The 15,666-nt window shown below is 46.7% G+C and overlaps 6 protein-coding genes across 6 annotated transcripts; 5 read left to right on the forward strand and 1 right to left on the reverse strand.

The window, feature by feature from the left end:
* Positions 1–5,128: 5,128 nt before the first annotated feature.
* Positions 5,129–5,575, forward strand: J3458_020885 (uncharacterized protein; the record flags this gene model as incomplete). The annotated part of the gene is made up of 1 exon (XM_007816635.1): positions 5,129–5,575. The coding sequence occupies one exon, from the start codon at positions 5,129–5,131 to the stop codon at positions 5,573–5,575; it is 447 nt and encodes a 148-aa protein (XP_007814826.1).
* Positions 5,576–8,929: 3,354 nt separating this feature from the next.
* Positions 8,930–9,867, reverse strand: J3458_020886 (uncharacterized protein; the record flags this gene model as incomplete). Its single annotated transcript, XM_066122293.1, has 3 exons — positions 8,930–9,289; positions 9,362–9,698; positions 9,755–9,867. The coding sequence occupies 3 exons, from the start codon at positions 9,865–9,867 to the stop codon at positions 8,930–8,932; spliced, it is 810 nt and encodes a 269-aa protein (XP_065972922.1).
* Positions 9,868–11,480: 1,613 nt separating this feature from the next.
* J3458_020887 (uncharacterized protein) lies at positions 11,481–11,840 on the forward strand (the record flags this gene model as incomplete). The annotated part of the gene is made up of 1 exon (XM_066122294.1): positions 11,481–11,840. One exon carries the CDS (start codon positions 11,481–11,483, stop codon positions 11,838–11,840), a length of 360 nt encoding a protein of 119 aa, XP_065972923.1.
* Positions 11,841–11,945: 105 nt separating this feature from the next.
* J3458_020888 (uncharacterized protein) lies at positions 11,946–12,622 on the forward strand (the record flags this gene model as incomplete). Its single annotated transcript, XM_066122295.1, has 2 exons — positions 11,946–12,452; positions 12,509–12,622. 2 exons carry the CDS (start codon positions 11,946–11,948, stop codon positions 12,620–12,622), a joined length of 621 nt encoding a protein of 206 aa, XP_065972924.1.
* A 58-nt stretch (positions 12,623–12,680) lies between these two features.
* J3458_020889 (uncharacterized protein) lies at positions 12,681–13,199 on the forward strand (the record flags this gene model as incomplete). The annotated part of the gene is made up of 1 exon (XM_066122296.1): positions 12,681–13,199. The coding sequence occupies one exon, from the start codon at positions 12,681–12,683 to the stop codon at positions 13,197–13,199; it is 519 nt and encodes a 172-aa protein (XP_065972925.1).
* Positions 13,200–13,296: 97 nt separating this feature from the next.
* J3458_020890 (uncharacterized protein) lies at positions 13,297–13,971 on the forward strand (the record flags this gene model as incomplete). The annotated part of the gene is made up of 2 exons (XM_007816633.2): positions 13,297–13,451; positions 13,689–13,971. 2 exons carry the CDS (start codon positions 13,297–13,299, stop codon positions 13,969–13,971), a joined length of 438 nt encoding a protein of 145 aa, XP_007814824.2.
* Between the last annotated feature and the right edge of the window lie 1,695 nt (positions 13,972–15,666).

The following is a 15,666-nucleotide window of genomic DNA, read 5'->3' on the forward strand; positions in this document are numbered from 1 at the left end:
CGCTTGTCAGCCAGGATTTGCAAGATCGTGCCTAATCCCACGCGGCTTGGCATGTCTCTGAGCAACACAGCACCCAGCGTGGAAGCGATTTTCGTGAGGATAGGTAAGGCCTTGGCTGCAGGGATCATGCGATCGGCAACTGTACCCAGCAGTTCACACTGTGTTATATTGTGTAGGATTGTTTTTATTGAGCACTTGGCAAGTATACAGCGGCTGCTAATACGCCAAGTCGGTTGCATAGCCAAAGCTAGATATGTCGCGTGAAGAGCGTATCCGATGACTAGATGAAACATTGATAAAATACGGAGATTTTTATCCACTTGAGATAATTTTTCAATTGAATTCATTAGCAGCATTATAGAATTGGCTCCCGGGTTGTAGATAGAGTGGCTATAGCTCGTAAGTATTATCTCCTAAAGTGTTTACTTTGTATATACTATGCATTAGAGACTGAACAAGGCAACCGGCTTATTCCTCTCTTCTGCAGCTCAAGTTTTAATGAAAAAGCTGAGAAAGACTGGCTAGATGGGACATCGTTGATGTGTCGACACTTTGGGTGAGTGTAGAGTCTCTGTTCGGATTAGCTAGCCCGAAATAACTGACGTGAGCAATGGAGAAAAGGAGGTATGTCGAGATCGAGGCATCATACAATACTTGATATATACGATAAGAAGTTTTTTTCTCCAAGCCGCGTTCCTGAGCCCATCTTTGTTCGTTTAAAGCTCCATAGACCTAGGTGGCCCCGGAGGAATAATTCAAGAGCCCCTTCCGATATGGATATAACTCGTCGCTTAACGTTATTGAGAAATGGGCTCGCCTATTAGTATTAGGATTCTATACATAAGATAGAGAAGTAAAGTAACAATAACCCCGCTAATATAGAAGAGCTGTCGGGTAAGCGGATTGAGATGAAAATCTGCAGATAGGAGCACCACAAATGCATCATTGGCGGCAAAGGCGAGCGGAGATTCCAAGGAAAAGTCTCACTGACCGTGATTTAGTGATCTTACGTGAATACGACTTCGCAAATGATCCCAAGAAGATACTCCCTTTCTGAACTTGTTTCCTAACGTCCCGCGTATGTTATAACTTATAAGTCTTCCCTAATATACCTTATGCTAAGCTCGGAACTAGATTTTAACGGCACATGCACAAGGATTCTCGTAACGACTGCAAGGAATCTGTGCGAGTGAACCTAGAAAGCTAAGTAACTAGGGCTGGAATCCAGAGATCGGTCGACAGAGTTTTGAGTGCCGCTGACACAGAATGCCAGCTCGATCAGCTGTGGTCAGTAGGTCCAGCGGCTTTCAGCCAGCTCTACTCTCGGCTGCCAAACTACCCTAGCAAGAAGTTACACCGAAGTTGGTCTCACAGCGGTTTGGCAATTTGAACATTATCTCATCGAGATACTGTATCTTGTTGGAGGTCTCCACCTTGCAATATCTGATCGAATTCCGCATGGTGCGCGGAATGGGAGAACCTACAGCAGCGGTGACCGGATGTGACGATGGTATCATGGAATTGGAAGCTGACTTCACCGGGGCAGAGGAGTGGTTGTGGGAATTCATCTTGGACCACTACAACTGCAATAAGGCCAACGAGCCTGGTCTGAATCCCACATCGGCTGCTTGGACCCAAGTATCTCCCGCAGAGCGATTAACCCCAAGCACATCAAGGGCTGGCAAATACCGATACGATACGCTAATTACTGCCGGATGGGGGTTAACAACCCTTTCAAGCCACTGCAGAAGACGCTGGATTCGTTAGTACAAGGGCTTATTGAGGGCAGATTGCCAATGACTCTTCACGGCACCGTCTTACAGATCAGACATTGAGTCACATGGGTGTTACAAAGAGCTACGATCACGAGACCTAAGCGCATAAGATCACTGATTTCTCGTGGAAATTGAGTTCTTTGGTTCTCTAGGCCTTGAAGAAAACCAATGACCTTTAAGACAAAAGAGATGAATAGAGTTATTACTCCAAGCGCTCACTGAGACCTTGTTACATAAGCCCTATCCTGTAGATTATAGCTCTTGCCAACTGGTTCCAATTGCCCTGATAGCAGGCAACAATGTTGCTACATATACCCTTTGAATGAGTTTCTAGAGCTATCGACTCTAGCATAGCCTCATATGAGTAGGGAAGTATTCCGCAACTTAGCTTTAGAAATTTGGATTTTTTAATCATACTCTCGGGATTCGCTTATTACATCAGTAGGGTGTTATTACCTGGAGAATTTTCCCATGCAGTAGAGCCTGATAAGCGAGCAATGTGATTCCTTGTTATTTTCCCATCCAACATGTTCTAGGTAACAGTCTGCGTTTTCTCGTCGTTTTACCTGTTGATGTGTTCTTGTTGGAAATATTGTAGCAATTTACACAGCGGAATTGAAGGTACTGAGTCAATTGAACTGATGATGTCGGGTGATGTTGAATATTCAGGGATGATGACGATGCCCTGCAAATTGACCCCTTTTATACCTGGTCAGAGCCCCTGAAAACCCCTGCTAGGGCTCCCTTCAGCCCGAGCCCTAGAAAAAGCAACTATCGTGACCAACAGGTCCCGAGAATGCCCTATTCCTTCCAACAGCTCTCGCCCGCTGGTACCTTTACCATGAACAAGTCTACGTCAACGAGACGTCCATGAAGCTCTCAAGTCCAGCATCAAGGACGCGGGGGTCGGCGCGGGTTTTGAACTCGTTTACACGCGGGAAACAAAACGCGCCCAGGAAGTGGAACACGCCGCATCACTTGTCGAATCCCTGCCGACTTGGAGAAGGATAACCGCGTAACTTGGAGTACGGAGGGGGACTCGGAAAAGAAGCAAGGAATAACAACTTTCCTACGGGGCGCTATTCTGCCCTACTGACGAAATAACGTGCCTTTTCGTTTTGCATTAATGTGGAGATGGGAGTGGTCTTTGGTGGTGAAATCCGACGGTTGCTATGGCTCGAAAGGAAGGATCCGATTGATGCTGTCGAGTTGGATGGCGGCGAAGATTTTGGACGGCTGGCAATCACAAGGCTCGATCAAGAGGCGGCGGAGTTAACCAGCATTCTGGATATAAACGTCGAAGATGTACTTTAGAGTCCTTGTGGTTAACTTGTTGGAAATTGTCCATCGAGACATTGTACAAGAACACTCTCAGAGACGTTGAGAAAAACATTGCACAGTGTGACTTCACATTTCCTAAATCACCTCGATTCCTTTCACAAACTAAAAACAACGTGTTTAGTTGTCTAGCTCCAGTCTGTCGACTCCCTCCAATACCACCGCTATGGCTTTGTTCTAGCCAGGGTCAGAAATAGTGAGATGTTCCATCTTCCGCCAGGATCAGAATTGAACCCGTGCATCCCAGTGCCTGTTTGTCAATAATCAATCGAATACCTTGGCAGCCATCATGTTGTATGGGAATATGACCTGTCATGCTGTGGTTTGTTTCCGACACTGTGTCAGCGAGCGCATCAAGAGCCGTGATACAGTAGTGACAGGGCAGCCTCGTCTCATGTTCTTTGAGATATATTCCGTATTTACCTAAAAGTCTGGCGCAGAAATCGTAGCTACCCAAGTCCATATATTGAGGACCGCTCAGAAAGTTGTCCCGGCTCGTATTCTTTCTATCCTGCTATTAAACCAGCAATGGTGATACTTCAACGCGTCACTGACAAAGGATTCTAGTTACTCGTCGCGACAAGGCCAACGAATTTCAGTAAGTAGAAGGCACGTAATGCAAGAATTTAATGTCTAATGGGTTCTTCTAGCCTCGTTCACGCAAGTAAGCCAGCGGCCTGCCGCCGATTCACCTAACACCGAGAGAGGGGGACCTAGAAGAAAAAAGGAAGCAATTATTGCTGCTAGAACATAACGAGCTTGCGCCAAATCAGTTGAAAGCAATGTATTTAGAAACCAAGCACCCCCAACAAAGCAAGGCGAATGCTAGAGACAATGGTGAAGCTGAGAAAGACTCTCTCAAAATGCAGCCTCTAGAGCAAGCAGCTGCACCCGGACATCTTGAAGAGTTTCGTGAGCTGTCCAAGAACCTCAATATAACTCGGAAGCAAGTCGATCCTCTGCTCTGCTTGGTGCAGCATCAAGCGGCTTCACGGAGATTGCTCGGGAACTTAAAGCTGGAGCCAACACTTCTCTCAAGGATAAAAATGGGAACCGGGCACTGCATTTGTCCACCAATTGCGGACATACAGACATTATGGAGCTATGATTGGATACGAGATATCGCCCTCCGGGTGATTTCGACGTCAACGCGGTGAATAGCTCTAAAAAGACTCCCTTACCCTCGCAACGGAGTCTGGCCAGATTCATTCCCTTCAGCTGCTGCTTGATAAGAATACCAACATAGACGCCGTTGCCCACACTGGCGAGACAGCCTTTCATATTGCTGCATCAGTAGGCCATCCGGAAATCATGAGGAAGCTGCTTGCGGCGCCTAATAGGGGAGACCTCATTTGTCGCGAAAACAAAGATGGCCATACTGCCCTGACCCTGGCTGTGCAGAAAGGCCACACTGGTATTATTGAGAGACAAAAATACCGCCCAAGAAACTTCAGGGTTGCCAAATAAACGCTTTAGTTATGGCGGCCGAAGATTTACAAAAGAGCGGGGATATGGCTCGTTGATGTCTGGACAGCGGCTGGGACGTCAATGCAAACAGTCGAAGCTCTTATTGAAGGTACGGCGCTACATACAGCCGCATTGGTGGAAATGCGTCCGTCGTGAAACTTCTACTTGACCTTGGAGCAGAGCATTGCGCTCAAAATTTCCAGGGCAAGCAGCCGCTGCATCTTGCGGTCGAATGGGGGAAAGAGGAAGCGATAAAGATGCTTTTGTCCAAGGGCGCAGATATAGAAGCAAAAGATAACCAAAACGTATCGCCTATCTCGCTCTCTGCCGATTTTGAGGATAAAAGCATCATGAGAACGCTTATAGAATTGTCCCCGGGCGTGGACCTCGAGAACAAGGGACATCCTACAGGACGGCCAATTCTGCAATCATGTTATAAAGACCCTGAGACCCTGACCTTACGAAGCAACTTCTTAAGCGAGCCGTAAAACCCTTGACACGCAGCAATCTTGATGTTACCGGCGTCTTCCTAGCGGCAGAGGACCGGAATGGTGCCCAAACTATCCAACAATATCGGGACGCTGGTTTCCGCGGCACCGGGACAAAATATCCAGACTGTCGAGTTTCTTCTGGGAAAAAATGTCAATTTTAATGCCGCAGGCACCAAATCGCTGTATTATACGGCACTCCAAGCTGCGGCACATGCAGAATCTTTGACAACTATTGTTCAGATTCTGTTGGACAATCGTGCCAACGTCAACCTCGACGGCGGAAGCTACGGCAGCCCTCTGTGCGCCGCGATCGAAGTCGAAAATATTGACATGGCTAAACTCCTCATCAATGCCAAGGCCGATGTCAACTACACTGGTGGTGAAAGGGGCACACCTCTGGAGCTCGCCCTAGTAATTCGGTGTACGAGCTCGCTGAAATGTGTCTGGAACATGGGGCAGACACGAGTCTCGTCTCCCCGGGCACAAGTAGGACACCCTCGCTGACGTGGAACTAGAGTGTAAAAACGGGTACCCGTGGGCACCCGTGGGTATCCAAGTTTTTCTTGGGTTATTCGTGGGCTACCTATTTTATCATGTAGGTGGTTTAGGTATACCACGAGTAACCTAATATAAAGATAAGTACCCTATAAATACCTATAAACGTATAATAATATAATATAATAATATAAATTAAATAAATTAATTAATTATAATAATTAATATTAACTCTTTAATATTTAATTATATTTATAATAAGTCTTAAGTTTAAAGTGTAAAGTAAGTTATATAGGTTTTATTTAAGTACTTAAAAATACCTAATATTTCTAATAAATAATTATAAGTACCTTATTTTCCTCTATAAATTTATTTAGGTCTTTTTTTCTTACCTATACCTATCTAAAGCTCACGGGTAAGCAACCCACACGGGTACCCGTGGACCTTTTACACCCTACGTGGAACCATCCAATAAAGGGTAGCACAGCTACCAACCTGCAAGACCCTTTGGGCCAGACGGCCCTCATACACGCTACTCGTGGTGAAGACGAGTACAAAGTTCAGAAATTGCTGAAAGGGTGGCCATCTTCTCTCCAGAGACGTGCGCGGCCGCGACGCGTTGTACTGGGCAGCTCTCAATGGCAACGCCGACATTTTTGACGTTGTTTCCCTCAAGTGGAGAACTTGGGACAAACTGAACCACACTTTGTTCATGCAATTAATGCCGCCGCAGCGGTTAGCAAGGTAAGTTTTGTTAAGAAGCTGTTGGCTAAGATCCATTTTGCTTCTACGTGGGAGCTGGCGGACAGCAATGGATGGACCGCGCTGTGCACCGCTGAACAATATCGCGATTCTAATATCTTGGCCATGATGAACGGTTCATGGGAAGTGCAGTTCGGGCAAGTGAAGGCTTGCCGCCTCTCTTAAAGGCTCCAATAGAATGGCACCCCTAGGATATGGCTTTCTCGCTCCTACGTCAACCAGATGCCAGATCAATTTCAGTGGGCTGTATGTAGACTTCCTATACAAACCAGTCCGGAAGAATAGGGGAAACGCTCCTAGCGAGTAGCCCTGACTAGGCAAGTCTTTTGGTCCGGGCAGTAGTATAGGCCTTGCACGAGCGAACTACCCAATGATCCCGATAACAGATGGTGTATACTGTTTCGAGATAACTATTGTGAGCAGAGGCGACGGGTTTGGGTATGTACAAGTCACTTCCGTGTCTGCAAATGCCTCCTCTGACGCTTACAAAACCTCTATAGGCGTTTTGGTGTGGGCTTATGTGAGAGCACACCCCGTTGGGCACCCACGTAGGCCGTCATCCGAGACCTTGGGGGTATTATGGCCAAGACGGCGAAATTTTCTCAGGCTCACCATGCTTTCCTGGCCGGAAATACGGCCCGACATTTGCTGAGGGCGATGTTACTGGATGCGGAGTAAACTTCTAGAAGAAAACTCGATTCGTCACGTTATGTGACTCATTAATAACAGAATCCTTTCACAAATTCAGTCTAATTATTGTTTTTGACCTATATTCTAAACGAGACCATGTTATTTACCTGAGTTTAGAAAGGTTTTCACCCAACCTAATTCTACAAGGTGGCTAGCTAGCCTTTTAACTTTTCAATATCTATGGTTTTACGTCGCTTGGCAATGAACGGTAAAACGTCTCTTGGCTATAGCCAATTGACCCCTATTGGACGCGGGTACAATGTCATGGTGGTGACTATTAGCCCGAGACTCCGCAAGGCCTCCGTGTGCTCATAGTACCCTCCATCTTGTACCTCATTGCCACATGGCTACTTGAGGGCTATATTTACGGGACCTGGGGTGCAAAACTCTCAACGTGTTACTGTGTAAATAAAGCTCTTTGCTCTATCCAGGCCTTGAGGAAAACCAAAGACCTTTAATACTGAAGACCGCTGAGTTGAGTTGTTACTTCAAGCCTTCACGTACTGAGCCCTCGCCACACTCATATCCTATACAAATACAAATATGGTCCACTTCCGTTGGCTCAAGCGGGTTGCGGTATCGACGTGTACTAGTTGATGTGTACTCGAAGTGCACAGTGTCGTGTTTGGCTCCATGCGCTATTTATACACAAATATGCAAATATAAGCCCCGAAAGTCTAGCTAGTACAAATCACTACACTCATCTGTAATATATCCGCCTAGCCCATTCGTACCAGACAGTACTCTCTGTAGTGGGATGGAATGGCTTGACGAGCCACGCTACACTTGAAGGAAAAAGGGCGTTTTGGTCCACCAGTTCGGCAAGCTCTTGTAAATTCAACTGATAGAATACAATATCCCCACGACGAGCCAAGCATAGTTCCAATCTGATGTATACGGATAGAAGAGGCAACATTTCTCCACCCAATGAACTCCCCAAGGCACAACCACTTGGCAGACCTGTCACGTAACTGCCCACTTAGCTGCCATCATCTATCGATCGACAGGAGCACATACAGTATCCGCGCCTATTTATTGCGCTTAGTCGTGTTGATTAAACACCCGCTCATGAAAACATCTTCTTTCACGACTGTCGCTTAGGAAATCAGCATCGATTTCTCGACCAACTATGAGAATCTTTAGTCCCGTCGGACACGCTTCTATAAGGTCCAGTAACAGCTTTAAAACCGTGCTTGAATCGCTTAGACAGTCAGGCCGATCCAGTATCAAGTATATTTTGTTGAATGATAAGTTTTTCAATAAGTCGCTGAGAACTGAATACAGCTTGAACAGCCGAGAACGGCGATCGTCATTGTTTGCGGTTTCGGCTTGGATAATATTGAACCTCAATTTTTCGAAGTGCTGGTCGTCATTGAGAATTACCTTTGCATTTTTCGTACAGAGCAGCCGATATATCAGAGCTGACATCACGGTTGTTTGGGAGACACGTCTCATTGGGACACGCAGGTCTATGTCCGCGTCTTGGCAGCAGTAGAAAATCAGGACAGTATTACTTGGACTCTGTTTCGGCTTACTGTGTAGACGAATGACGCCTGTCGCCGCGGGTGAAGCCCAGCTCAGGCGGGTGCTTTCTGGCGCAACCGTTTCCCCTCTGATGACCAGGAAACTAGAAGCGATGTCCGTGTCCCAAGCCTGATAGAATCCATCTCTTTCAAGCTTCCCTTTGAAGTCAAACGGTTCCAGTTTTCTGATGTTGTTAAAGGTCCCTCTAACCTGGCCTGTACACATCAAGACGAGCATAGATATCTTCATCCACAGTGCCAAGCAGCTCTCTCAATGACTCCAGTCTTTGTTCTGCTTTGGAAGAAAGGTTCACTAAAGGGTAAAACAGGCTGTCAATACCAGTGGACCAAGGCTATGTTTTTCATAAGGGGTAGGAGGGGTCAAATACTAACACTCGAGGTTCTCTTCAACCTTTGCTTCCACAGACCTTAACCGAATGCTGTCTTGGGTGGCCCTCTCCTCGTTTAGCAGATGAATTGCTCCCGAGATGGACGACACTCTCCCTCGGAGGTCGACGTTTGGCGGTTTGACCAGGACATGCCAGCACCTCATGTATGACTTGAAGCGGTAATACCGGGCTGCGTCTTGTAGAAAGCGTAAACCCAAGTGGTAAACATTGGAGACATGGCTGTGCATGGACCTGTTGGCATAGATGGGACTCAGTCTCTCTATTTTTGTATACTCTCGTCTCAGTGTCTCCAACATGGTATCAATCTCGGTTTCAGTCTCTTTCTTGCTAACTGCGACCTATAGGTGCCTTTTAGAAATAGTAGCTTTGCGCAGCTACGCGAAGCTTGGATCAGTCGAAGAGGTACTGACCACTATGAAAATCGAGGGGGCTGCATACGCAGCTCTTCCATAGCCCTGGCTGAGCCCTTCCATCAGCTGCACAACTCCCGAGAAAGCCTTCAAGTAGCCATGGCAGCTGTTAAAAAATGCAAGGGCTCCTCTGCCCACCCGTTTCGAAAGGGCATTGTCCGAGTGATGTAATTGTTGTTGTGCTTCGGCATTGTTGAGCCACTCCTTCATCAGCTGATCGAGCTCTTCGTAGGTATATTTGATGGTCTCTCTGTCTCTTTTACGGAGTTTCTTCTCAATTCTGTGCTGATCTTGCAAAATCTCCTGAACCTTTGCATCGTGCTCCAGGGCGATGACGCTCAGCGATGATTATCAGCATTGGGCAGAATTAATGTTTAGGGGGGGCTTGTTTACCTTTTTTCTTGCTCAGGAAGGGCGTTCCAGAAAGAATCAACCTGCTCTTTCTCGTATGCAACATTCTCATCTGAAATGTTGGTAACTTCAGAAGCGCCGGAGCCTTGGTCCATGACGGTTGCGAATGTTTCAACCGCGTTCTGGTCAACAGTAGTTTTGATTTGGGAAACTTCAACCAAATGGATGTATCGTGTTGAATTGATATCATCTCTTGTCAAAGACCCTGGTTGAGGGCTTTGCGCGTTGCATGACACTATGTATGAGATGAGAAGGGGTGGCCGGGCATAGTCACCTCGAAACTTATTCAAATGACTGTACCTCCAAAATCCTTCGGCTAAAAACTCAGGTGAACCCATAAAAAGCTTCATGCATCTCGAAACGCCGATACGAGCTCAGCTTTCGCGTTGGCCCCCAATAGCAATGCTGAATGTCGGAGTGGCGTAATTTGCGATAGTAAGACATGGCATCAAGTGCGAGAAGAGAAACGTAAAAGTCCATGACAGCCCTGTGTCGCTGCACATCGAGTGTCACACACCCGTTACGATGAAAAGGATGGCTGATTGTTGTGCTGACGACGATCATCAAAGAGCTAGTCAGTCAGGCTCCGGCCCCTTTACGTAGCCGTAATGCCTGTGAACTGCAACCCACATTGGGATTTTGAACTCTGGAATAGAGCGGTGCAAGGTCTCCAGGCGCGAAACATAATTTGATACTTGAACATTAAAAGGAGCAGGAGCAAGAGCAGGACCACGATAGAAGCTCTTGAGCGGCGCGCCCACTCCTGCAGGCATAGTTCAGCAGGAACGATATTACAAGCCACTTTGTGACCAGTCTGCTAGCCCTGTTGTATATCGGTGATGCTAATCATCTCGTAGGCATTCTGCGAAGGGCCACCTTCACATAACGCAGGCAACACATGTCTACTCACGGATGTCGTTGGTGGTACGGGTTACGCGGAGATGTTTGAACTAATGACCAGGCTCTGTCTGCAAGCCGTTACGTATTCGATAACGCTGGTGTTCTCATGTATGACTCCTTTTGCAATATGATAGCATGGTGGTGTGCTGCTTTGCTGAGCACCTCGCATACCACTTTCCATGCAGAGCCACCGTCACACAAGGTGACAAGGCGCAGATGACGTGTCAATGGATCACCTATCCCCAGAGGAGTCTTGACTCTTCTACGGAGTACCCCAACGATGTTTACATGGTGAAGGCTGCATGCAGCCGGCTCCTACCGGTCTGCATATGGATTCGGTGCTTCACTCGACCTTTCCACTATGAACCATTCTGTCGTCTGCGTCAGATATAGTTTTTCCCGGCTCTGCAGCGAAGCCTTTTTGCGTTTTGACTCTTTCAGTTGCCAATCGAAATGGCGGGGACTGACAAAACGATGTACAACAATGATCGCGTCCAACAACTCGAGCACAAGTATATCGAGTTGCTAGAAAAGAGAATTGCCTCTCTGGAGGCACTAGTTAAGAAGTCCGGAACTGTGGGTTTCTATTCAAGACCCGGTTCCCGTTCAAGGCCTTGTCTGAAGTATCAGAAGCTAAGATCTGAACTTGCAATAGGTGACGTCAGAAGATGCACAATCAGCAGGGCGCCCCAAAGCCGACGAGGTTACTAATACCCACTCCCGTGGTTTTAGATTCACGTCAAGCTCACCATTTTAGCATCAGGGTACTTACAACGAGAAGATCCGGTCCGACAGCGGACAGCTCCCGATGACTCGACTGCGGGAAAGGGTTCTTATTGATGAAGGCGTGCCCGAGGAAAAGGACATAGATCCATCGGAATTCGAATTCCTGGACAGACTACCACCTGAAGAAAAAGCTGAACCGCCTGAGAGAACGTATAAGTTGACATGGTATCGAGTCCTTTCAGAGAAGCGCAAGTATAAATACTCTGAAATTGATGTGAACAGTCCCGAACTCCAAGCGCTTCTTCGAGTCGCCCTATCCCGGGTGCATGAAGGCATCAATTTCAAAAGCCCCTTCATACATCTGATCCACAATTGGGACAAACTTGAGGCTCTAACTGAGGACGACTCGGCGGAATACAGAGGTCTAAGAACTAAAGCCTAGGTATTTGCATCTGGAGAGAGCAGGGAGGTCACTCACCTGGCATCATCTCTGGTCCAGCTTGCCAAAGACGAACACCTGGAAAAAGCAAGGAATCAGTTGCGGGAGATGTTATCGAGAGTCCGAAACACCCCCGAGTTGAGGTCGTACTTTAATAGTCTCGATAGAGACACAAAGGCCAGGTCGTTCCAATTCGATTACTTGTGGACTATCTTCCCGCCTGGGGAGGTTGTCTACTCCACTGTCTTTCTGAGAGAACCCCAGCTATTCATAGTGAAGGGAGGCTACGAGTCGAGTGACTCTGAAAGGGACAAGAAACGCGTCTGGAAACTCATTTGCTGGTCGTATGACTGGAATGGGAGAACCTTCAATCGTGTTCCCGTTAAGTTCTGTTTCGAGGAATTCCAGGGATTTAGAGCCACCGAAACCCTGGTCGCTTATCCCCTGAAGATCATGCCAAAAGAATCCATAGACAAGCTCGTATTTCAGTTGCGTCGAAGGGGCGAACGGTTCAGGGACTTGTGTACCAAAAAGAGAGGCGAGCAAATGTTCGACTATGAAGGAGAAACCATCACCCACGGAGCAGGCTTCCAGAAGTTGGGAAACAGAAGAAATGTAAGATTATCCCAACAAATCTAGATGAGAAAGCTGATCGAGTCCTTGTTCGACAGGGACGACAGGTCCGGTGGCTTGTTGTCATACAGCATCTTCGGGATTCGTCGGAGAATCTTGCCACAACCACCTGCCTCAAAGAGCCAAAAGGGCCGTTCAGATCGCGGCTTTAATCAATGTAAATATAAATTGCCGTCTCTGACGAGAAATTCATAGATTGACGGGAGAGTCATGGTCGATTTTGGTGCATATCTACAACATGCACCGCACTCTTCCTCTCTTGCCCCTATAGGCGACGCAGCCCTGAGCGGCAAAGACGAGGAGTGTCGATGTTCCACTTGTTCAAGCAACGAAGACCTCAAAGAGAATCAGAAGACGTACTGGGATGATGTCCCTCCTAGCAAAGGATTTGCGGATCTACAGCTCCAGCTCTGCCCTCCTCGAGTACTTGGATATCATCTGCAAAAGAAAACATGGATGGAGTTGAAAATTGCATTAGACGAGAAGCGCGAGGAGAAGGGAAAATTCCTAAAGGACATACAGCAAAAGGCTAGTCGTGAAGCTTTCAGCAAGCTGCAGCTTGTTCCCTCACAAAAGAGGCTTGTGCAAGATCTCGTTGAGAGCCACGCCCGCGAGGCTATGAATATGCCACTCATGGAAGATATTATGAAAGGAAAAGGAAAAGGATTGGTGATACTACTTCATGGCAAGTCGTATCTTGTCGCTCGTCATTGTCGTGCCGAAATCTGACTCTTGACATATAGGCCCTCCAGGAGTTGGCAAGACATTGACAGCAGGTGAGCCTTCGCTTTGACGTTTGCACCCCCTGTGTAAGTGCGCCTCTGACATGGATGGACGGGAAATAGAAAGTGTGGCTCAACTGGCGGGAAAACCACTCTTCTCTGTGGGGGTCGCTGATATTGGATTGAATCCCGAGGATGTTGAGAGAAACCTCGAGGCCTTGTTCGAGCTCGCTGCAAACTGGCGAGCCGTGTTATTATTGTGAGTTGCTGTAACAGAACTACAAGCGTGAAAGGCTAATTGGCATCTTCCGAAGCGACGAAGCCGACGTCTTTTTGGAATCGCGCAGCGCTCAAACATCGGATTTGAATAGAAATGCACTTGTTTCTGGCATTTGAATACAATCTTCCTTATCCTACGCTTCTTGCTAATTCGTTTTCCAGCTCTCCTCCGCGTATTGGAATATTACGATGGCATTCTCATTCTTACCACCAATAGAATCCGTCAGTTCGATATCGCAGTCCAATCCAGAGTCAACCTCGGCATCAAGTACGGAGACCTCGAGAAGGATCAGAAGTTGAACATCATCAAGAGCTTCCTAGGCCAGTTGTCAGCCGAGGATTTAGAGAGCCAAGACAAGATTATGGAATGGATTGATGAGGAGGAGGAAGGTAGGGAACAGATCAAGCCACTCAACGGTCGCCAGATCAGGAACATTCTCTTCTCAGCGGCGTCGTTAGCAATGAAAGACAATACCCCACTGAAGTTGGACCATGTCTGAAAGATGATGAGGGCCACTTTCTTGTTCCACGACAGTATCAAAACTGTCGTAGAAGAGGCGCGGGACAGGGCAGAGGCGAGAAGAACCTAACAAGCAAGACAGCTAGTAGATAGGTGATCATTTTATTTCCCGTCGGTAAAGTCGTGTTTCTTTTCAACAATCGTTTTTGAAACTACTGTAGCATCTTTACAATGTGGATAACAACTAATAAAAAAATGAATGCCTCTCCCAATGAATTTGGTTGGATTTCTCATGAATTCTTTTCATCTTTACTGCCTCATTAACTAAACGATTCCATCCATCCGGGCGTGGGCCCTTCAAGGTGTCGGAATAGGAGGTTACTGCATTACGGACAAAAAGAGTATATACAAGGAAGAGTAAGACTCCGAAGAAAAGCTCTGCCCAGCGAGACATTGATCGAACAACAGAGTCGTATGACTCCCTCAAAAGTGTGGAAAAGAATACGAGGATGAATTATCATGAATTATTACTGATTAACTTATTTTAAAAGAAAAATCAAAAAAACCGGCTAGATGGAGGGCATCTAGTAACACTGTATTTTGGCCGTACCTAGGCCAGGGAACCGTAACTAACCACCCAAGACACCATGAACGCATCGCCATGCGTCAGACACACTAGCCGAATTGGTGATTCATCACAGCGCGCGCCGGCGAAGGCTATCGCGAGATGAATATATTTCATAGACTCTATAATGCTTAATGCAGCCCTAAATTCGCTATGCAAACACTTCAATATTAACGGGTGATGTCATTTCGGTCCTGTGCCAACAAGCTGGACCTTTTACCAACGTTGTTACTCCGCGGCGAGGCTGCCAGATATATTGATACTCTAATGTTCTTTTCCTCTTGCATTTGAATGTAGTTCTAGTAAAACACAGTAAGGCGAGCTATATAGTCTGCTTCTCTTATAATATACTGTAAGAAAGAGACATATTATACCAATACACTACTTGGAAACATATGGCATTTACTGGCATTATTTTATACCAAATATATAGCTTTCTGTATTTCTGCACTCTTCAAGAATACGCCTGATCTTAGCAGCGTTACTGTTGACAAAAAACTTCTGTGTACAGTCACATATGAATTGTGAGAAACCCAGCCACTCCAACTCTCCTATATTGAAACAACGGATGCTACGTAAAATTGAGTCCTAGATTGATGTTATATACGTCGGGATATTTCTAGAGACTTGCGGTATGCCCCCTTAATGGAAACATATGCGGTAAGTCTCAGACACAGCAACACTCCCTGACAGTATAAACACGCCCTTCTTCTCGGAGGAATTCGCTCCTCATGAGCAGGCTTGAAGATCTTGTGGGCCAGGCGACGGCACGACTGTCACTAAGATCGTCTCATTGATGTCTGTTAAATTTGGACGAATCTACCCCATCGCCCACAGTGCGGTCGATTTATTGTGCAGAGACTACCAAGAACGAAGCTAGTATAAAAGGCCGGAATCTATTAAAAATGGGCAGAGGATAGCGAAGAACACCGCAATACTTTGCCGAGCCTTATTGCGTCTGCAGAGTTTTCCGTCTTCTCATGGCGGACACGGATGGGGACTTGCATTGCCCAACACTGCCTACGTGCATTAAACTCTGTCAAAGTAAATGTCTTTCAAAAATTGATGCTTACCAAATCTTGCTGAACGATGCCTAGTTTAACTCATGGG

Source organism: Metarhizium acridum, assembly GCF_019434415.1.
Source record: "Metarhizium acridum strain ARSEF 324 chromosome Unknown scaffold_574, whole genome shotgun sequence".
Taxonomy (NCBI): domain Eukaryota; kingdom Fungi; phylum Ascomycota; class Sordariomycetes; order Hypocreales; family Clavicipitaceae; genus Metarhizium; species Metarhizium acridum.